This window comes from Callionymus lyra, chromosome 2 (genome assembly GCF_982586985.1).
Source record: "Callionymus lyra chromosome 2, fCalLyr1.hap1.1, whole genome shotgun sequence".
NCBI lineage: Eukaryota > Metazoa > Chordata > Actinopteri > Syngnathiformes > Callionymidae > Callionymus > Callionymus lyra.
The window spans coordinates 22081275-22105928 of record NC_141819.1 but is presented as its reverse complement, the minus strand read 5'-3'; the positions used below and the strand labels follow the sequence as shown (position 1 = coordinate 22105928).

Here is a 24654-nt window from a genome sequence, read left to right as displayed (position 1 = left end):
TTATAATTGCATCACTCCGTTGTAATCTGTCCTAAACTGTGGGGTGATGTGTGCCGAGGTGTCATCTGTTACCCGTAATCTCCTGTTATCTCGGCTGAAGCCGTGTGTACAATCAGTCGTCCCGCGGGGACCATAACGCGGCTCTGCTGCTGCTAATAATGCTGACCTTGCTAATGATGTGGATGAGGTCCCCTCTGTGGAAGTCCAGCTCGTCCTCCTCGTCAGCCTGGCAATCCCATAAACCCTGGTAGTAGTTTGCATAATCTGATGAGAGAGCCGAGAGCAAACAAAAGGCACAAATTAGAAAACCAAAGGAAGTGATGTTGTTTTCTCACATGAAGGCTAACCAAGTGAAACACAGATTTGAGTGTTTTAGGTGCTTACCTGGTTTCTCCGTCATCTCGCTGCTTTCCTCCAGTAAATCTGGAACGTTATCTTCAAGAAAAACAGAATAGTAGAGATTAAACTTGTGAGTAAAAATAACTAAAGAATCAAGAGCACCCAAATTCACATAAATATCTGACAATGTTGAGACAAAGGTAAAATATACAAAGTTTTAGACCATTATTATTTAAATAAATTATTAATTAGATTAATTGAAAAAAAGGAATAGTAGAAATTATGTTCACGGCAAGATGTAAAGATTCATTTAAATAAAGAAGGGCAAATATATATAAAAACAATTATATTTAGTTATTTAACTATTCAAAAATCAAAATAGAAAATCAAAAAATATTATATTGATATACTGTATATTATATTCTTTTTCTTAGAAGACTTTCAAACAGAAACAAACATTTATAGTTAAGCTTGTCAATTGATAGTGATAGTGTCAAAAGGGACCATGTTTTTTATTCGTACAGTAGCTTTTTATTGAAACAACATTATAATTATCATGAATTAATAGTTGGTTGAACATTACACGTTAGTCACTGTATGAAAAAGCACAGTTTGGACCAACTATGTATTCCTGATCTCAAAAACCTTGTAACATGTGTATAAACTGCTCCTGTTTTCACCTCAAAACACTTATTATTGAAGCATTTAGAGAAGCTTTGAACCGTGAAATGAAAAAAAAACTGAATATACTTTAGATATTTCTGCTGTATTTATTAAATACGTAAACACAAAAACCAATTGGCAACCCTTAGTGACAGTTGTCAATCACCAATGTCGCCTTGAAGATCACAGAATACTGGGGCGCCAGGCTGCGAGCGTCACTTATCATCATCAGCATTTAAATAGACAAACATTCTAAACCTGCAGAATCCTATCAGTTCTCGCTGCTGCAAGAGAGGCTGGACTGAATCTGACTCTGCAGCACCATTTGATGAGGAGAAGGACTCTTACAATTATTAACAAATCAATATATTTGCATTATATACCAGTAGCAATAATGCAAATAATAATTTATTTTACTTTTTTTATATAGGTTTCAGACAAAGATGGTCACAAGGTGCTTAACATAAAAACAAACATCAGCCATTTTAAAATGACACAGTACATCAAAAACAGCACCATAGTTAAACAATATATGAAATGATAAATACAATTTAAATACAATAGCATAATAAAATATTAAGTTAAAGTACAGTAAAAGAAAAAAGGAAGTAAAAACCTTATGATGAATAAGATCAAGTGTTAAAAGAATAAAAATAAAAATAGTGACTATTTAAGTATGAAACAATATTAAAATACCTAAAATCTATGTTGTTGTTTTTTGTATGATTGCTGATAACAACCTTTTCAACTTTTTAAGGACAATAGTAAGTAAATAAGTAAAGGTTGGGGTATGTCTCATCTGCCCATGATGACCAGTTGCCGCTAGTAAAGCATCATAGTTCCCAGTTCAACAAATACAACAATAAATGGAAAACGTTTTCCTGTGTAACTTTTCTGCATTAGCATGTTTTGGCACATCCCCACAACTTCTATAATACTGTTTTTTTATTTATTTATTATATCTTTCTGTATAAAATGCTCTTGTTTGTGCAAGATGATCCCAAAAGACGGAGAATATAATTTTTGTTGTATCGTTTTGTTGTATGACAGAAGCCGATATGTTCACAACCACATAAACTATATAAAGATGATAAGTATATACATATTTATCAGTCTGCCTAAAGGATGAAGAGGAGGAGAGAAAGAGGGAGTCAGGTTTGTGGGGCGTGGCACCTGCTGGTCTGAGACCTGACACACTGATACTCCTGCCCTCTGCCTCCCACATCCATCCTCCACAACAGCCAGCTGACAGCCACGCCACCACCCAGCAACACTATCCAGCTTCCAGCACAACCTGCGCCTTTGCTTCCAGGAACAGCACACACATCCGATGACACACACGCGCACACACACACACGCACACACACACACACATACACATACACATATCATCGCCATGTCGATGCTGAAACTTTCCAGAGCTTCCTTCACCTCACTTGGCCTGTGACTGACAACGTTTTAGGCACGGAACGACAATTATTCTTTCAAATCATCCGTGAAAACTCATTTCTCAGTTTGTTTGCCAAACATTTGAGGAGGAGCTTCCTCCAGCCGAGAGAGCGCGGCTGCAGACCAATGCTTTCTACATCAAACAGATTTAATTTTCCACTCAATAAAATCAGTCATCAGCACCAGAGGCAGTGCCCCTGTAGCCCGCCACCGCTGAGCAATGATCAGAATCTCATCTCAAGTCAAACATGGAAATTGTAGCAATGCTGGAATCTATTCCAACCACTGTTGATGCTTTGACTCATTATGTTTGTCTACATTACTGACAGCAGCTACTTGTGTGGAAGGATGTTGACTTTGGCCACAGAGTTTCTTTACTTTGTTAAGATGATAATAACTTTACAGCCTAGTGTCAAATCCTACTGATTTATATTCAAGTTACACAATTTTTTGTTTATTTTGGTCAAACATTTGCTCACTTTGAGCGTAACATATATAATTTATATTTAGCTTCATCAGTCATTCAGCTTTTTGGGTTTACATTGCAGTCTGGAAATGAGCAGAATAAACAACTACAGCAAAAAAAAAAAGAAATCTATCAATAAATCTCTATAGGAAAGGGTAATGAATCTACGAGAGTGTAATTAGGCAGGAGATAAATGGTTTTGTGGTTTAGGGCAACGTTCTGTATTAGGGCAAATGATTAGTTACCTAATCAATTATTGAAGGCATCATTGGGCTATTCTCTAGGCCAACAAGTGGGCTGCATGGAGGATATTGTGAATATTTATCACTTTTACTTTTATGTCTGTTATTTGGGTATTTGTTGAGTTATTTAGTAAGTAGTTACTGGCCATCAGTACTTTTGTTTCAAATGTGTTCTGTTGTATGTGACTTCTTCAATTATTATTATTTATTATATATTATTATTTTTTAGTACACAATTATTATTCTATTGCTTATTTTGTGTGTAATCTTTTTGTATTCTTTTGCTCTGTACTGACACAACAAAAACATCCTATAAAAGTTTCTGATTCTGATTTTGGTTCTGATTATTGTCGAAACATATTATCACACTGATGAAAAAGAAACTTCCAAAATATTTAACACTGAATAAATGGTCACCATCATCTGACCAGAGCAATTAAAAACTGTTCCTCTGATCAGGACAGTATCGCAGGAGATGCAGTCGCAGTTGATTGATAACTGACGGGGTGAGAAAGCGAACGAAAGAGCCTGTTACTCGATACGCCATCTGTGGTCAGGGTCTGTACCTCTTCCCAGATGGCTTTGAACGCCGGCGTGACAGTTTGAAGAGTGATTCGGCTCTCAACAGTGATTTGGGCAAAGGTAATGTAGCCACTGAGTGAAACTGAATCTTGATGTATCTTATTTAATAGAGAGAGTGATGGACGACGGGCCGGAGAAGATCCGATCTCGCCTTTTGTCCTTCTTGGGGTCTTGTAGCCGCCCTGACACATGGGACTGCCTGGAGTCATGAGACCTGCTCCGGGGGTCTCGCAACATTCTCTATCAAATCCTAATTCCTATCAACGATGAGCCATGGAGCCACGTGCGCCCCGAGCTGGACTGCGTCTTTTAAACTTTGCGACTGTTGCTAGGCAATTCGAACCTTAAACGACTCAGACTGCGTGGAATTGGAGGCTATTTGTTGCCTGGCAACATTAGCTAATTGGGCGTTCCATGACAGAGGATTTGGAGCAGCCGCTTTAAACGACAACTGTTTCTGAACACACTCTCAGCCAGAAGAGGAAACCAGTTCTCGTCTGTGTATGAGGACAGTTTTCGCACTTATTTTCAACTATACGAGGGTGTTTGTTTAGAAAACCAGCGTATATGTTCAAAACTATTTATGAACACTGTCGCCTACCTAGCATCACCCTGAGAAATATAAATCATTTGACACAATGTTTTGCCAGCTTAACAACAAGGTCACTACACTTATTTTATTACTAAAATGCATTAAAAAAAAATGGGATTCAAAGTTCTTTCACATCCTCTTATGCCCATAAAGGCAAAGCAGAGGGTTTTTTCAGATATGTTCTCTTTACTTAATTTGAATTGTTTGTAGTGTGTCCTTTTGAGTTGTTTTGCAATTAATTATTTACTTGCATCCAATGATTTAATAATGAACTGTTCTGCTTTTATAGGCCCCCTTAATCGTACTTAATACACATTTTCAAAATGAATCGTACCCTTTTATATTACTATATACTTTATATATATTGTATTATTAATGATAACGCAACATTTAAATCGTACTCTCATATATTCAGTTAACTTGTCTTTAATTTTGTATCTTTATCTTTTAATTAAATTAAAATATTAATGAAGATTTTTGTGCAACAACTTCTAGTGTGTTCTGCTCTATAGGCTGGCGGTCATGCATCACAGAGTGTGTGAGCTTTTTACCTGGCATTTGTTCGTAAATATCCTCTTCAATGTCATCGTAGTCTTCCTCCAGCTCCTCCACCTCATCCTCACCGTTGTCATCATCATCATCAACGGGAATGAACCTGGAGCTGAGATCTGGTGGAGGGGAGACGCAGCATTAGCGGCAAAGATGGAGCACAGCGTGGAACAAAAGACACGCTCGTGCATTCAAGGGTAAAGTAAGAGGAATGTCGGTGGGGTCCCGCGAGCGTTCCCCGATACTAACGAGCAAATAACGACGATAATAACACAGAGAAATAATGCATCGACGGGGTCACCGTCACGAATGGTGCCGGAAAATAAATGATATGAAGAATTGCTAATCAGAGATAGTCATTATTGGTCATACAATATCGTAAGAGCACAAGAACATCCGTCTATAATAAATCTGCTACTATTCTGGATGAGGGCATCGCACAGATTGATTCATGGTTGTCAGCAACGTAAATATGACCCAACTTTCATCTCGCTGATGTTCTTTTGTTTATTTCATTAATTCATGCTGCGTATTGATTTTTTTTCCAGCAGGGAATAACAAAGAAATAGAGAATGTTGTGATGTATAAAGCAGCTGAGTAGAGATAATGCCCTTGTTGATATATTAGCAACCAAGTGTGAGCTAAGCTAAAAGGCAGGCCAATTTCAATATGTAAATGTTTTTCCTCTAACTCAGAGAAGAACAAGAGTTATTAGAGATAGTTTGGAGATTCAATGAGCACAGATTTGGGGAGAAACACCCCTTTTTATCTGTAGATTGGATCAAAATAAGTGAGGTTTGACATGTAACATGATGTAAAATAAAGTGGCTCCTGGCTCAGCTCTTTCCTTCTATAGGTTGATATCACCTGTATCTTGATCACACTGAAACTATGTGGTCGACTGACTGATTTTCGTTCCAGTACAACTAAACTGTAGCATGTTTTTACTGCATGAAACTGATAAAAATATTGGCCCAATGCCAAGACGCTGGTCTTCGGCTTCCACCAATTCCCCGGCACCCCATTCGGAAAATACCTTCCTCATACATCATAAAGTCATCAATATACATCGACTTGCACACGACATAAGACCGCATCGGAGATTCCTGTTGAAGGCGTGAATTAACTTTCTCACTGCTAGGTTGTTTGTCCCACTTTGTTCTTGTTCTTTTATGAAACTTGCTGTACCTTCTATTGTCTGCTGTGTACTGGAAATCAAATTCCCCGAAGGAGACCTCCAGAGGGATTAATACATTTAATCTAAAAACACATGATATTGAATAACAGCTCCAAGACTAACCTTAAATACCACATAGCTTCTCTTTTTCTGAGAATTAGTTTTTGGATTTCCATGTTGGTTTTTTTAAATCACACACCGAGAAGGAGTAAGACAAACTCTCCAGTTTCTGTTACTTCCCGCAACTTGCCATCCCAGCTCAGCCCATTTTAGAGTATCCGAGTCTCGACCGGCCGCTCAGATGGAGCAGCCTTCTCATTGCGGGCGACAGGGTGCTGCAGTCCGGCGTATCAGGTCCTCGGCCGTGCACCGTGGGCCAAGCAGAAATCAATGTCAGAGGAGGATAACCAGAACATCTACAAATCAATTTCCTGTAAGCTGGAACTCAGTAGGAGGGAGCAAGAGGGTGGGCGACTCGCTGGGTGACATGTCGACTGAGGAAATGCAGGAGCCTCACGTTGCCATGTTCTTGATGGATCAGGCGTTTTTTTTCTTCCCCTGCGACTCTGAGATGATAGAGGGCTCGCCTTCAGTTCTGACCTTTCGGCCTCACAAAAACTTGGGTCGAAAATTGAAAAGCAAAAGAAGAATGGAAGGTTAACGCTATTTCCCGGTTTCCTAAGTGATTTTTGAAAAGTGAACTGGAGTCAAGTCACTTTTATTGGTACGACACCGCATTAATTTGTGTCGGGTGGCGGTGACGTACGAGCAATGTAGAGCATCATCCATTCTCTGAACCTCAATTTGGGTTACAAATGGTTTGTGCTGAGCAAAACAAAAGCCCAGATTAACTGCACAAATATAATCTCACCTTGAAGGATAAATTTGATCTGGTTGACCCACTCCGTGGCCTCCTGTGGGCTGGCGGCAGTGAACTAAAGGAATTAAAAAAACATTATTTTATTATAATAATATTGGAACTGCTCTGAAATAGTAACAAGTATGTTACAAAACAAAGATAGATTATCAATAAATTGCGATTTACTTTAAAAATAAAAGTCAGACCCAGAACAAAAACTCATTTTGGTGTGAAAATAATGCAGCAGACACACAAGCTGCGTCTCTTGTATGAAACAATGACACTCTATTACTCTTAAAATCTTTCAACAGAATCAGCAAAATGTCTCTGACCTAAAGTGTGTTTTTGTGTAACAAAGAAGCTTCTCTTTTTCTGTATCCCTGCCATGACAAACAATTGTTCCGTCCCTGTGATTTCTCACGATTCCATTACAAGAGACCTTTGATTGAGCTGTGAAGACACTGTGTGCGCCTGAGCTTCATGTGACCAACACAAGTCAAATCTATTTGGTGGGGCTTGTACAGGCGTGAACCGTTTATTACCTCAGCCAAGGAGGGCTGTCTGTTAACTGTACATTCTGAATGTATTTAAATAAATGATTAAGTAAATGTTGATAAAGTACACACAAAAACCCCGACTTGCCTGAACACTCACAAATCATTTAAATTAAATTTTCTTTTTGTCTCTGGCTTTTGTTTTTTCATATTTGAAACAAAGACCAAATTCTGCATGATTTAACGGATCATAATAGAGCTGCACTATTGGATATTTCAATAAAGGTGTATTCTAAGATGTAAACGACAAAATATATCTTAAACTTAAAACGAGCAATACGTGGTAACTAGTGGCAACTGGTCAATAAGAGACTCTACCAATAATGAAGTAACTTTGACAATTATAATTTTAATTAAAAATTAAGGATTACTCATGGTAGGAAAACATAATTCTGTTATTTTTTTGTTTCATAAATCTTTTGAGAATTTGTTTAACTGCTTGTTCATGTTTGCATTTGTCCTGCCCTTTTGGTTGGTTTTCCATTGGCCTCTAATTGAAACTTTCAACAGAGAACATATGATGAGGAAAAAAAATTAGAAATAATTGACTGACTCACCTGGTAAATTCTCTGGCCCGGAGCAGAAATCTCAAAGCAGGAATTTCGTTTGGAGTCTTTCCTGACGTTGTTCACCAGCCGAACGCCATAATCTCTGATGTCGAAACATCCTTTCTGCTGCTTATCTAAAATGACCAGCCACTGAGCTGTAAGTCAACTTGACCACCAGTTCAAATTTTAAAAACAGCACAAACCTTTCTCACTGTTGAAGTAGTAGAAGATGGAATTGTTCAGAACACACCATCTTTTCTGCCATTCTGAGCTGAATAGTCTCTGGACTGAAACACAGATAAAAAAACAGTGTGACTGGTCAGAACAAGGTTTTCAACACAGCAATAAAGTTTTCTGTTCAACCTTTTCTTCTCTTCTCCAAGAAGCCTTGCCTGATGACGTTCTTAAGTTCATGAACAGCCACCGACGGGATGTCCTCCACGACTGCAAGAATAAGTCACATATTTGTTCAACAGTTGACTCACTGTGCAACGTGTGCATTGTGTTCTATTCTAAACGGGGTTTTTTAATCATTCATTGATTTTGGTGTCAGAATAATTAAAGCTTTTCTTATTCTTGACTCATTTATTTGAATAAATGTCTCAGGCCAGGGGCTGGAAATTAACTTCAGCAACAACCATTCAATGAACACAAAGTCTTTGACGGAACAGAACAAACACGTCCCCGCTGGGCTTCAGAGAGCCGGATCGATACATTTACAGTGCTGCTGAGCTCGGCAGTCTATTCGTCTGCTCACATTGCACTCTGGACAGAAGCGCTATCCAAGTGGAACTCAGAACAATCCTCGTTTATTAAAAAGTGTCTGACTGCAATATTTTAGAGGATAATGATGTGGAATAGTGATATTTCATCAGATGATGAAAAAGACATATTGCTCATTATTAATAAAAGCCTCATTTTCTGTTAAATGAAACATTCAAGTTGAGGCAGTTATGTCAAAAACTTGATTCACATTAATGTGTTTTTTTTTCTGTAACAATTGTGGCGTTTGCATTCGTAAAGAAATATCACCATATCATGCAAACCACAGACTGTATTGCCATTTAACAATTCATTAAACATTTAAAGACATTTTACAAGTGTTATTTAAACTTTAAGAAAGTTTGATTATCTTCATGGTGGTCCAACTGATCACTGAGTTCTTTACCGGACGTAAGCTGGATAACGGCTACAAGAAACTACACGTCTGTTTTTTTAGCAATTCAAGTTAATTCAGATTAAGCTGAAATACAAATTTCACTCTGTGCTATAAACACCCAGCAATTTATGACTGGGACACTTGGACAGTGAAGAAAATAAAGAGCCCTCAACAAAAACAACCAGACGAAATAAGGTCAGACAGATTTGACTAATATAAAGTAAGTCAGGGGTGATGAATGCTGAATAAAAAAAGAGGAAAAAGAAAATATGGAGGGAAAATCTGAAATAAAGGATATAATAAAAGTTGTTTAAACATTTGATTCAAAGATCTCAAATATAAATTAGAATAAATATGAACAAAAGAGGAAATTACTATACAAGTGGAATTTGAAGTTCAATTTAATTTGAAGGACCAGAAATACAGCAGAAAAATAAAACAGATTATTAACTTAATGAATTTTAATCTGACCACACAAGTGCCACATGAGAACCGCATGTGGCCCCCGGGCCGGACTGTACTGTGGTCTGTTTACTCAGATAGTATTGAAGACGATGTCTCTCTTCCCTCCACTAAAGAGGTCATGTGATTTTCAGCATTTATCCGTCTCAAAAACAATTAACATTAATGTCCATGATGGGACACGGAGCAGATGGTTACATTTTGGTTGTGTTGCAAATTACCATCTGGATCCAGCGCTCAGGATTCCTCATTCTCTTGAAGAAAAAGCTGCTACGTGAGCTCCACTAACTTGCCTCCTTGTTTTTCTGTGTGTGTTGTGCAAGCGAGTCCTGGAACGCTACTTTCAATTTGCCTCCCTGGTTAATGATGCACTTTAAAAAAAACACCTTTTAAAAAATGAAAGACATTAAAGTAATGACAAAAGCAACACGTCATCACACACCTATTAATACCAGTCCACTTCTGCAGCCGTTCTCAGGAAAAATCTCCCAGATTAACTTTGCTTAAGTATGCAGAGAGGATGCCTCATGTTGAAGGTTGTGAATGTGTGAACCCCACAGGGTCTGACAGATGAGCGGGTCACCTCGGAGCAGTACCCGAGACACCTCACAGCACTCGCCCGCTCACACATCATCCGCCCGCCTTTGTGGATGAGACGAGAGCTGACACTATAAATACAGAGGTGCTCACCACTGTTTTGTCAGACAGAACCTGATTCACTACATCATAACAAACAGTGGTCATTACGCTCCCCCACCTCATCTATCCGCCAGCAGACCCTTCATTTATTTCTCGCTTCTGCTTTCCTGCCGCAGCCCACTTGTGATCCCCTCATCTGTCTACTTCCTCCGCTCTTCATCTATCTCTGAGGTCGAGGTGGCTGATAGATCAGGAGTTCCAAAATCAACAAGCGATTGCTCTGATCTGCCTCGGTCCATAAACATTATAAACTCATACGTGTTCAACACGTGATGCCCCGGCTGACCTGGACTTTCTTTAACCGTCCTCTGGTGAACCACTGTAGTCGTTGACCGCACGATTACAGAAACATCAATAGTACTTGAACCTTCCACGGGGTAGCAGTATAACCTCGAGATGCAGGAAATGCTGTCATTTACTTAAGAAAAGAATGCATTTCATTATTTTATCATTTAAAACAAATTTGATTCATCTAGGCAGTACGTTATGATTTGATTTACATTTTCATTTGATTTAATGTACGTTTTCAAGATACCTATCAAGGTTTTTTTCTTACAGTACTGTTCCCTGGATTCATGTTATTATCTCTGCTGCTCCTGTGTGTCCTCTCTGAGAAGTTGTTAGACAGCGTCTCCTGGGCTCTGGTTTCATTAACTCGCTTTACCCATCGATTGATCATTTTCACTGGTGACGTTCTGTGTTTCTGGTGAGGGAGGGTGAAAGATGTATTCCTCTCATTCTTGTCGTCATAATCAAACAGAACTTTGAGCTGCACATCACATGTGGTAGTCAAGACGATGGAGGTGATTAATAAAGTCAAACTAACCTCAGCATAAGCAGTTAGAGTTGGTAATGACCCATTATTAATAATTACCACCTTTTATTGAATTGTACAGTATGCTACCTTTTTATTTTCCTGTTGAAATGTAAAGCACTTTGATCGTCGCCGCATTAAGTGTACTTGATTGACTTATCACTGCTGGTATTGTTGTGATGGACCTGAGTTTATTTGTTTCTCTTGCTACAAACAGAAAACTGTTTTGTTTGATCATGAGGGTTTTTAAAGTTCAAACTTACTTGATGTGTGAGTCACTCGTGTGTATCATGTGACTATTAAAATAAAAAGAACACAGCCTAAAAGCCCTGGTAAGACATGAAAAAGTCTAGATATCAGTTCTTAAATTAAAATCTTATGAATTATCTTCTTCTTATAGTTATATTTGTACAAAAATGTAAATCTTAAGTTGTACCAGGCATTAAAACCAGCAATCAATTGAAAGTGCTTTAATATTTATATATGGCTTTAGGTTTACCAACACAAAAATTAGACCCCGTCCCTTAGACATAACATGTTGAAGTTGTTTGAGATATTGATGAATAATGTGATCCACTTTGCAGTGACAGAAAGTATTATCTGTTTATGAAATTGCCTTTCACTCTTGGAGGCTCGAGTTACTTTGATTAACTCATCAAATCCCTTTCCTTCAACATGAGTCACATGCCAGCAGTAATCTCTGTTCCTTATGATATCTTAAAAGCAGCAACCCATACAAGTCACCATTTCAACATGAACATTCATCTGGTTTGAGCCGACCATCTGTCGGGCCACATAGTAATGACTTTGTTGCTTGAATCTGCCCCCCCGCACCCCCGGACGTGGCTTTGACACTTGAATTACATTACAGCATATTTAACTAGAAAAAATAAACCTGCAACAGTAAAAATCCAATCATGTTTTAAAAGCATCTTGAGGTTTAAAAAAAAAAAAAGTCTACCGCAGAGCAGGCGGGTGTTGCCTGCAGAAAACGAGAGCAGACGCTGATTAGCTGATAGTTAACAAAGCTTCTTTTAATGAAAATGAAACACCATGACCTCCAGGAGCATTTTGGCGGATGTTTAAAAGGTAACGTTATTTGAAGGTGTGTAATTTAGGACGGTAAAGAAACACCAACAACCATCACTGGTGTTTGAGTGCAGGCACAGAGACACATTAATGCGTCTAATTAAAGCTCATCAGAATCACAGACGGTGCTCTTTCATAAAAATCATAAATTGCATTATCAATTATTCATGGCGATGCTGCGACTTCATTTTCATCCTTTCGGCTTTTTAATTAGTGCCATCCACAGCTTGGGTATTGACATTAATTTGATGGCAATTTATTGATATTCCAGCCTAACCTATTTAGCCGAGTGCAATTACCAACACGGAGAAAGCAGATAGATGCCACATTAAGAGTTGCATCACATGTTTCGTAAATCAAGGTGAGCAGTCGCTGCTCGTTGCACTAACTGAATCTAAGTGCTCCACGAGGCCATCAGGAGATTTTTAGTATTTGCAAAGAGGAACTCAAACATTCATCAAGATATGTGTTAATCGCTCCCGCCGTGGGAGTGTTGCGGACACGTACTGGGGCGACCACAACTTTGACGAAAAAGGCACAAACAAAGCATCTGAACCGACGCCCATTTGCCGCACTGGCCATCTCTCATCTGGATATTCACACTCTCCCAGCATGGTGTTATGCGCTCAGCAGTTGATCGGGCGGTTTAAAAAAAAGTCTGATTTATGTAAGCATGGCCAGAGGGAGTTAATGTATTCTCTCATTAAAACCCACTTTGGTTAGGCTGAAAGTCAATCGAAGGCTGGAAAGGGAGTGAATCAAAATTGAAAGAAAATGCTTGAGCGGAGGGGACGCATATACGTGGCATTACAATGGTCGTAGTGTAACAGAGATGTTTGTGGTGAACATGTGGAAGGACATGATGATGATGATGCTGATGATGATGATGCCCACAATGATAGAGGCGCACAACAATGATTCAAAGAAAGAATCTAAAACATTCAGCAGCAGATCCTTAATACGCTGAATCATCTTCTCATTTAGATGCCACAAAAGTCAATATTATACAATTCAACAATAGCTCCCAAATTATTTTAAAATACAAATGATGATTTAGGATTATTTTAGTTCGTCCAGTGTTTCCTTTCATAGTAAACTTAAGTGACAGTTGAAATATATGAGAGAAAGGACGAGAGCTATGATAACTGGTTTGATCGCTTCATATTTGCATACAGTATTGGATCCATGTCTGTGGCCTACACACTCTTTTGTGTGACAAATTGCAGTGTTCAGATAAATGAGACCCCCTACACCTCCTTTTTTATCAGAGTAGGGCAAAGTTGTGCTCGGGCAACAAGTGGTCTTTGTCTGTATTTATCCAGCTGTGAAACGATGAACTATGAAACCGGGCATGAAGAAAAGTATCTGCTGTGATATTTATACAGTCCTGCTGTCAAAGAGTCAGTGATTATACATTTAAAAACACATTTTAATTCGATTTTATTGGTGCTTGTAATTCTTTTTCTCTATTCTAGTTCCAATGGAGATCTGACTATCACACGGCGAACCAATGTTGCATGGGCTGGACAGAAAAATAATTTGATCCTAGATGAAACCATAAATGAAGGGAAAGTAAAGCACACTGTTATTTTCGCTATAAGAATAGAATAAACAAATAGATCTCCAGGCCTGATTCTGTTGCTAAATCATAGTAATGAATCATGAATATTCTCCATTTGTGCACTAGAACCTCTAGACATTAAACAAATATTAATTTGTTATTTAAAAGAAAATGCTGAATTATGAAAAATTGTAACACACAATCTGGCAGTAGGTATCTTTAAAGAGGGGTTAGAGAAAATAAACACACAAAATAAGTAAACACTGCAAAACTGCATACATTGAGAAAATAAAATGCAAATATTAATTTAAAAAAAAGAAGGCATTTACTCTAGAAATTATAATTCCCTCGACTTGAAGATATATTTTGCCACTCATTCAGAAAACAATACATATATGACTTTGTTACAAAACAAGTTATTGATCATACACCGTTGGTAATAAAACACATGTTAGTCTATATTTAATAAATTAAAATTGTATTGTTACTTAAAATGCATATTGTATCATAAAAGGTGTGCACAATTAAATGCATCTTCTCGTCACAATTTCAATACAATAAACAACATTTTTATTTTTATTTTCTATGCTTAAAATAAATGTATTTTTCTTTCAGAAAATATAATTGACACATTTGCAGGAGAGATGAATAACCAAAAATAATGTCAGAAGAAATATAGTAAAAATGATGGCCGTGATTGTCCAATTCCTATATTCACATTCAAGTCTTAATGGTTAAAGATTGATCTTGAAAAATGGACGAAATATTTTTAAGCACCAACTTAAGTGAAAACAAGATTACGATTGTAAAATAATCATAATAAAGATCGGCGAGTCCTGTAATTTTCAATTGCCAATAACAACCGAACAAAAAAAAAACAATCACTGACTTTAGTTTAGCAAGAGATCATTTGTGGTTAATGGATTTATTTCTGGAAGAGACATCAGTCCGCTGCGGTGCTCCGTCTTCACAAACACCAACCTGCCCGGGCGACGGGGATGAAGACCATCTCTCTGCTGATGCCAAGCTAAATTGACAAGTAATCTAATAAACAACGAGTATTGGATAGAGAGCACTTTACCTTTTAATTCATTCCTCGAAAATAATAATACACCAGAGCGGCGCTGCAACAATGATGAGACGGACCATTGTGCATTTAGTGGGATTAAAACATGTATTTATGGCGCGGGACACGACCCCCCAGCTGCACAGGTAGGTCATCATGCTTTCCTTCTTTTCTACTCAGACACCCGGCCTTTTCCGCACAAGAGGTATTGCTGTGAACGCAGCATCGGGGGGCAGGACCTGACCCCCGAGTGAACCCTGCTGATGAGGTGAAACAGAAGGCAGCGAGAGGCTCCCCGGGCCCGGAGGGGGATGCGGACAGGAATGCTGCCGATTCTTCCAACGAAAGCCAGCGAGACCGCAATACTTTCCTTGATGAGGAAAAAGGATCCACTCAGTGCACCTTCACCCACCCGCCGCTCAATCTGCACGCAGGCCGGCCCAAATTGAAACATTTTTCCTCATTACGGCGGGAGGCCTTTCTCGACGGGTCCCTGCAGTGTGGCGGCGGCCAGGAGGGAGGAGAGAGACAGAGAGGCTCGGAGGTTAAGGGCAGAGTGTCTTCCCTCCTACGCCTCCACAGCTGATTCGATTAGGACTTCGGTCATCGATACGTAAACCGTGTTTAGGGTCCTAATGCACCAGTTTGAACCGACGAAAACATGCAGTGCATTATATCAGGACTCAGGAGGCCTAATAATCTTTAATGGGATCGGAGATTTATGCAGGTCTCATTCCATTTTGTTATTTTCAACAGTGAGCCAATCAGATTTGACAATGCTGTCATCATTTTCAATCACTCTTCCAAGATACTTCGACCAGACGGTAGGACAAAAAAAACAAGACTCAAAATGTCTGCATCTGCCTCAGTCGCTTCCACCTTCCAAAAATAAACATGCGACATTCTGAGGATACGTCAGGCAACCTTAATACGATGAAGGGTATGTTTAAGAAGATGACAGCAGACATCTTTAATCAGGACTGTGGATCTCTATCTAAATAAACAAGTAGTTGTAGCGATGATCTGAGGTGCTTACAGGTATATCAGACAACAAAGAGCACTGCCTTAGGGCCACGCTCCGCCTTTGTGACTGAAGGGTCAAAGATTCTCTCCACTGCTGCTGGTCAAAACCAGATTTAAATAAACCTACATACAATACAATTATTCTTAAATATCACTCCAACAAAAGTTGTACCTATTTAATTGTTATCCTTGAAGGGGAACATGCCTGGATGGCATCCTAACAAACAGACCAAACTGCATCATCCTCAACACCCCCAGCCATCACTCCACAAAAGACTTGAGCCGCCAGTATCCTTGACCCGGTTCTCGAGGTCATAGACGTTATATGCATGAAAATTGCTTAGAAAATACCAGATAAATCCATTCTTCGCACAAAGCACATCAATTGTTGAGACAGAAAGCTCAGCTGACATTTCTTCAAACAGGCCATTTTCAACACAAGCAAGTGTCAACAGTGAAGCAATAATCCTTTCAGAGGTGACAGGGAGCCTCAATGGAATACTTGCACCAACAGTCCTTGTTTTAAAATGATCCATTTTCTGAAAGCACAGAGCTTCTACATGCAGCTTGACCAGTCTTATAGTGCATTTATTAAGACTTTTTTTCTTATTTATTGTGCCTGCCGCTCTGAAGGGGGCGCACATGAGCCATGAGGTGCTTGTTGCTGCACCTGGTCAGAGGCGAGTCGTGTCCTGCTGCGAGCTTTTTATGGTCCTTGTTTTGCACCATCGCCCAGTCGGCCCTTTTACGAATTTGACTAATTTTGAATGGCTTTACTCCCTTGTAATAATTTCTATTGATGCGCAGAGACTTTTAAAACTAAAGGAAAATGAGAAGGTTAAACTAAATATCTTGTAAAAACAAAGTCAGACTAGAGAAAAAAAATACATTTCCTTATTTTTTCTTAAATCTAATTTTCTTCTTTAAAAAATCCTTGAGCAAAATATATGAATGAATTGAAATATCATGCAGAAAAGCTTCTACGGCTGAATATATCAACATTTATTTTATAATAAATTTTGAATTGTAGAATTGCCACGGCAAAGCAAAGGGTGCAGATCAAATGCTGTTTTTTCTAACATCTTTACATACCTTTGTTACGTAGCTGATGTGTGTGTTTGTGTGCGTGTGAACGTGAGTATGTGTGTGTGTGTTTGCATCGGTGTTTTCATCAATAATATCATTGTAGAAGGGAAACAGAAAAAATAGGAAAAAATAAATAAACAAAAAAGTAACAAGTTGAATTAATACAATTAAAAAAACATTTAAAATGTCATGTTATTACATTTGCCATGGGTTATGGCCATAGTTCATTAATTATTATGATAAGCTATTAAATTCCTCACTTATTATTTGCAATAAAATGACTCTATTCTATAATATTTGTCATGTTTTTGAAAACTCCCCTTCAAAAAACAGTAAATACCCCTTGTACATCCAGTTATGGAACTATATGGTTTAAAAAAATAAATAAATCATGTAAACTGTTTAATGTTAAAGGTGCTCAAAAAGACAAATTGACAAATCTTTCTTTCCTTCTGATCACAATTCAAGCTCATCAATCAACAAAAGTTCAGAGTAAAAAATAAACCAGATCTATCTTCATTGAGCCTCAGGCAGACGAAGACTTTGATCTAGTCTATTCACAAATTGAGGAGATCACACCGATCACAGAGAAGACAGAGAAAAAATAATTTATTTTAGATTTTAGCCTTCTGGCTCTACAGTAGAAATAGGACTCATAAACTGACATAAATATAAATAATAATGTTTGAAAGTGGGAAAGAAAACCAGTCAACATCAATAACATCCGTTCTGCTCAACTAAATCCTGAAAAGTATAAGGACACTTGGGATTTTGTTTTTTTTACAATTTACAGTCATGAAAATTTTTTATCAAGATATAAAAGAGTAAAATAATAATCCCAAAGTGACCAGAGGAATATGGCTTATTTTGCTTTAAGAAAAAAGACAAGAAAAGTTGTGTTGCTTCAACTCTACAATCCATGTGAAGCAATTTCAAACTGTATTTCCGTGTTCAGATATCGCAGGCCAGTCGGCGGACAGCAACACTAAGAGGCTAAATTTACAACATGACACGGCTTCCCCCTGGGCAGCAATAATCCACGACTACAGCGACCCTGAATTTCCCTTTTCCAGATTTACTACCACTATTCAAATGCTTAACGGCAGATACAATGATCCTCTAATCGCTGGGGACGGTTTTCCGCGGCTTCACCGACACAGCTAAAGAAAAGAAATAGTGATGGAAGAATATAAATACCAGCGGTGGAGAACTTGGGGCCCAAAGGAGAGCCTCAGTATCAGTGATAAAAACCTGATATAAGAGGTAGCCTGGAGGGAGAAACCTAGTCGGCTAAATGTACAGTTATTGCACTGTTACAGCTTCACTTGTTTGTACTGAGATTATAATTTTAGCCATAATAGCTGGTAAATATACAGCAGTGGAAGACAAGAATCTGCTGCACAATCGCTCCTGAAAAAAGGCAGTTATTAAGGCAATAACCGAACCGCCTTCTGTTGAAATAAAACGGTGTAATTTACTATATATAATACAGTTTAATTGAAAAATTGTGTGCATAGGTTTTTATATTTTTTATGTTTTTTTTTCTTTTCTGAGTATATTACACCAATATTTTTTGAATCAAATTGTTGTTGTTTTTCTGTTTCACAAATATTAATATTTCATTTTAATAATACTAGGAACTAATAAAAACATAATGATTTTTTCACCATTTGTCCAGCAAATTATATAATATGTGTGAGTGTGTTTCACAAGTGTGTGTGTGTGTGTGTGTGTTTAAGTGTGTGTGTGTTAAAGAAATGAATATTTACAACCGAATTTGAACCACTGTCCTTTCTAGCAACTTCTAGAAAATGCTTAAAGAAAATAATGTAAACTTTTGCTTGAAAAGGCAACAAACTTCTTGTTCTTTGTCATTATGAAAATGAGTGTGGTGACTCACTGGCGGTTTAGAGAATTTATTGGGTGTGAGATAGTATCAGAATTTTATGAGTGCTTTGTCCTGAATGGCACCTTCTGAAATAAATGTTTCATCTAACAAAAACATAAAGTTGTTGTCGTTAAACCAACCTTAGCCCGAAAACTGACAATGATGAAGGTATAGGTGCTTTTTTTCTTTTTCAGTTTCATCGAAACCTAAAACATGAATATATCTTTAATTAATCATGAAGCAACGACGCATTACAGCAATTCTGCTTTCATTTGTATCCATATTCTTCTACATTAACATTTTCACTGTCATATGTGGATGATATTTGAGTCATTCATATGGTTAAGTGAACTAACCGTATGAACATTGTGATTTTTTTACCCTTTAATTTAGTAAAAGAGAATACAATGTATCCTGTATATGGCTAAGGAAGGTATAATAATAAATAAATCTGAAATTAAGATCACATCATGATGCATGCTAAACGTTACCTTTTCAAACTGATTTTATTTTTTTAATTAGTGGTTTATTTAAAATGTTAAATTAAATACTTTTCACTGATCATTTCTGACTAATATTTTCCTTCTCATAAAGAATAACTACATCACTATTTTGATAGAATCCTTCGTTAAAAATGTAAACTATAGAATTAATGTGTTTGAAAGCATGTGTCACAAAACAAAAGGTTTAAATCTTCGTCTTATAATTAAAATATATATAAATAAAATGTGTTAAAAGGATATACTATATTAAATAAATGAGTAATAAAGGAAAGTGTATATTTTACAAAATACAGGAAAGGAATTGGTAAAAGTGAAAAAACATTTTCCATTAGTAAAAGCTTCAATATGAAGGACTAAATGTCGATGACATTATTAAATATATTGTATATTATTATATTATAATTATATAATATAACAAGTTAATTGCTTAATAATAAAGACACATTTAGGTGAAGTGTAATAATGCTGTAAATTCAACCTTGTTCATCATAAACACGTCAATTTAAACATTTAATTTGGAATGTGCAAATTAGACCATTTATTTTTTTAGGTCGCAAGGGTTCGATCCACAGGTATTTCAATTGACGCTGACTTTGATTTTTTTTTTTAAATAATAGGTGAACCATTCTGAATATTTCATTTTAGAAAACATTTTTACTGTGATTATTCTTCACATTCGTTAAGAACAAAATCAAAGGATTAACATTAAAAAATGTTTTCCCTCTGTATTCCAGCACGGATTAGCCGCTCGAAACAACCTCAGCGTCCCACTTGGCGTGGAGGCAGCAGAGGCGTCTCCGAGCCGTGCTGCCCTCCTGGTGTACAGAAGGATGCAGCTTCAACACCCTGAGTTACCTCCACAAGGGCGCGTTAATGACCCTCAAGTGCTCGTTACGGCAACAATTAAACAGAGGGATCCCAGCGGCTCGGGGAGCCACCGTGTCCCTGTCTGCGAGCAGGCCAACGCTTCCCTCCCATCTCCATCCATTTACCTAAGAAATCAACGGGGGACACCTGGGCTTGGCATCCAAACTTCATTCATCTCCAGAAATGGATTCCGGTGGAGGGCAAAATCAAATTCTCATTTGCAAGGCAGAGAGAACGAGAGAGAGGGAGGGAGAGAGGGAGTGAAGGCAGGAGGTACCTGGGAAAGGCTAACCTCTGGGTGAACCCGCCGCATCTGATAGTTTTCCTATTTGTCTGTGACATTGACAGCTCAGGGGGAGATTAGCAGCCGCCCCGTCCCCGCTTTCCACTTTGCATTCTGCCTATGTGCAGCTTTACAGATGGACCGTCGCGAGTTCTCCCCCTTCGGTTTTCGCCGCCGCCGCCGCCACGCTACACCGGCAGCAACAGAGGGACGTGATTATAGGCAACAATAAAACAAAGCAAATGAGGAGACGTTCAAACACGGAGGATGCAAAAACTACAGAGTGTGGAAGTGAGGTGCAGGTGATGGATGCCCCTCGGTTAAATACGTCCAAATCCCCCCTTCAAGCCGCTCTCTTCTTGCCAGTGAGTGAGTGTGTGAGGCTGAGTGTGTAAGATTAATAGTGTAAACAGTGAAGAGAAGAGAGAGAGAGGGAGAAGACTATCAGCATTTGCAGCAGCACAGTAGCCCAAGGGGAATAGCGTGAACTTTTGAACCCTGATGGCGAGCAGTCGCAGCGACGCACAGCGCCTGCTCCTGCCTCGTAATGGCTGTTTCTGTGGAGCGCCGCCGACGAGAGTGAGGACGAGTCATTAGCATATCCCTCGCTTCCCCGCAATCCAAATCCATATAGCGTGCTAGGAGAAAAAAAATATGTATTCGCGACTTGGAATTCTCACAAACTTGATGAGTTTCTTGGAGATGCAGACAGGTCATGGAGGTCAAAAGTTCACCGAGCAGGCAGACACCACAGGCTAAGAGAGAGGTCGCTGGGCTCGGAGGAGAAATTAACGCAGCTTATTATCCTTTGCTTTTTTTTGTTATTCCCAATGAGTTGAGTAAGTGGCGCGTCCTCAAATATAGCTGATTAACCCTCTAATGGAGCATCAATCCTACATCTGGCTTCAGCCTCTGCTTCCCAACATCCAGCCGGGCACAATCACTTTACCTCCGTCACCTGATCTCCAGCTTCCACCAAAACACAGATTTAATATTCTGTTTACCAGTCAGCAGTAATTACGCTGTTACTGTATATTGGCTCCTCGTATTCAAATGAGGAATAGGCGACAAACAGACATAACTTTAAATTGGTTACGCCGCTGTATTCTTTTGTCAGTAATTGGTTCGGGAAATTGCGGCGCTGCAGTAATCACTGACAAGAGTCACATTCCAGATTTGTAAATGGAGTGATGCAACAGTCGACACGCACGGTGTCCTGGAGTTCACACTGTCGATGAGTCCTTGCAAAGCAAGTTCTGATTGAAATATCACATTTCAGAAGTTATCCAGCACTGGGTCAAACACCTCAAATACATACACAACCTGAAAACAACATTCTGACAACGATCTAAGCTTCTTTAGCAGCACATTTTCAATCATCAAATAATTAATATAATACTACTTTACGTTATAGAAGAAACAACTTACGATCTGACGTTAAAACTATTGAAGAAAATGTCATCTCAAGTTACGTAAAAACTAATTATAGCAGCTTATTTTCTTCCGATTTCTAGTTGAACGTGTGGAACAACTTAAGGTACATTTGTTTGGTTATAATAATAAGAAGTATTTCATAAGAATCATATTTTAAGAACTGATATTTAGACATTTTCCGGGTCCCTGATGACCAACCCTTGCATCAACAGCTGTGTCATCGTCCTGACAAAAACAAGTTTGTACTTGATATGATAATCATCATTGAAGAAAACATATGTAGTCGAAGAACCCACACAACAATGAAAATAAACTTACAGTGACTTGTGATGACTAGAATTAAGGAAAACTCATAAAGTACATATACATTTAAGATATGGTCTGAACTAATAAATAAGGATAAATAAGGATCTGTAACAGATCCAATATGGAGAAAAATCTCAGTTTCCGAAATTGGAAAATAATTTCAGGTACTTTATAAACTAAAATAATCTAAATTTGCAACAAGTTGCTACAAGTTGTAAAACTATCCAAGCATCAGACACCGCCATGACACCTGTGAAAGAAGGTACCCGATTAGCAGATCTGTATCAGCCATTCATTGAAGTTGATATCAGTATTGGACTGTAGTATTGGGCACCAACATAAACTAACTAAGAAAAGTCTCAACTGGACCAATAGGAACCCTAAAGACGTCAGTTTTGGGTCCACAACTATTTATCCTCCCCTAAACGACTCTTAAAAATACCTCTCGTGGTTGAGCAAAAAACTACTACTGATGGGTAAGTAGTACTAACTACTTACTACTTATCAAGGTTGTTTATATCATTATACATTTTAAAATGTTGGCGATACATCCGCCTCTGCAATGCAGCACAACTCCCACAAACTTACTGGCTCTCTGTGGCTCGCAGAATTGTTAGGTTTTGCTCTCTGCGCCTTTTCAGTTCCAGACATGGACAAGGAACATTGTCCTGTACGCTGATATTTGGGATAAAAAAAAAGTATTTTGTCTAAAAGGGTTTTATAATTAATGGAAATTTTCCCATTGTTTTTTTTTTTTTTTTTTTAAAGTCCAGTTCTCTCATCCATCTCACACAAGAGAACAATAATAATTACCAATCAAACCTATTTAAACATAACTATCTTGAGCTAGGAGACAAATAAGACAAGCTATTTATTCATCTTCAACTCCTTTAGACACCAAAACAAATGAAAAACTAATTTAACCGAGTTATAGATACACAAGGCAAAGTCTGTTCAATTGTATTAAAACTAAATCTCAATTTTAGATTAGTAGAACCTCATATAACCTCATGTTCCATATAACAGGCAAACATGATTTTTACTGGTATATGTTGTTGATTTTTTTCTTGTCTTTGGTGTTTTGGTGAAGCCAATATTAAATTGAACTGTTTATGCATTTTAATTAGATTCTAGACTTCCAATAATTATCCCAGTGTAGCGGCGATCTGATCATGTTTTTGTGGTTAAAGATTAAGGTAAAAGTATTTAAGGTTCTATATGATTGTGCACTTCAACATTGAACTTAAAACTTTGACTTCATTGTCAGAAGGTGTGAGGTCAAGAAGATGGAAGGATCAACATTAAATGCACAAAACCAAATTATTTAAAGAAAATTATCTAATATTAGTTTGACAAATTCTGGAATTTCCTTAAGATTGGACATTTAACATTTACTAGCATGCAGCTTAACAATGCTTTAATGATGCTTTTTAATGATAACATGAGATTTAAAGTATATGATTGACATCATAATATCAAATGGTAGATTTTAACATTACAAATTCTTTAAATTAAGTTCAATAATTTGAAATGTTCAATTTAATCATTCAACATTCTGACAGCACCGATCTACTCCTAGCATCATGACAATTATAAGAGTAATATTAACAAGCCTGTGTTTCCCACGTTCCCAGACTATTAATATGAATTTAGTGAAAGCGTGTTACCCGAGACAAATTTATTGGCTTGAAGAATAAAGATGAAGCCAAAGTAACAACAGTGTCATCGTTTGTCCTTAATGTTTTGACACACCAGCACTTCCTGCAGCTCTCCGTCATCCCTGCAGCTTCTCGGCAAACATCCCCGAGCGCCCGGTGGTGCTGCCCAATCAAAGAAAAACAAACAGGCCATTTGGACTTCGTAAACTTGACCCGCGAGCAGCATGACAGGGCTAAAAGCCCCACAACTCCAGCTGTCTCCTGGGGTCTGTTAGCGCGAAGCCGGAGGGCGGCATTATTTGTTTATGTATGCAGCTGTACCGGAATGTAATAGAGTGGATGAGGAGGAGGAAAATGTGTCGGCGAGCCCCCAAAATAGCACGTAGGTGGATGTCGCAGACGAGGCTGCAGGCGCGGCCCGGGTCACCGGGGCGGTCGGCGGGTGAAACTCAGTTCACATTACCATGCAGACACTAACAATGGAAGCTCCATCTGTTCCTGTCAGTGATTACAAATCTGGTGTCAGCCAGTCCACTGAAGACAACGGCGCCGCCGCATCTCATCAAACGGCACAGGCTCCTCCTGCGCGCAAAAAAGCAGCCGTCGACTTCACACTCACTCACTCTCTGGTTAGGGAACAGAGAGCGGCGGTCGATTTCCACGGATCATACATCCTCGCACAGTCACAAAGTCCCTTTTGTGTACAGTAGCCACAAATAAAAATGATGCAATTAAA

The 24654-nt window shown here is 38.3% G+C and overlaps 1 protein-coding gene across 2 annotated transcripts in view; it reads right to left on the bottom strand.

Annotated features, from left to right (window-relative positions):
- The window catches only part of skap1 (src kinase associated phosphoprotein 1), a 40656-nt gene that overhangs the window by 9133 nt on the left and 6869 nt on the right, over positions 1 to 24654 (bottom strand). For both annotated transcript variants that reach the window (XM_087784119.1, XM_087784120.1), the window contains 7 exons: positions 8384 to 8464; positions 8224 to 8307; positions 8030 to 8154; positions 6931 to 6994; positions 4885 to 5001; positions 385 to 435; positions 167 to 264 (listed from right to left, as the gene is read on the bottom strand). In XM_087784119.1, coding sequence (XP_087640245.1) covers positions 167 to 264; positions 385 to 435; positions 4885 to 5001; positions 6931 to 6994; positions 8030 to 8154; positions 8224 to 8307; positions 8384 to 8464 — 620 coding nt within the window. The remainder of the gene's footprint in view (positions 1 to 166; positions 265 to 384; positions 436 to 4884; positions 5002 to 6930; positions 6995 to 8029; positions 8155 to 8223; positions 8308 to 8383; positions 8465 to 24654) is intronic.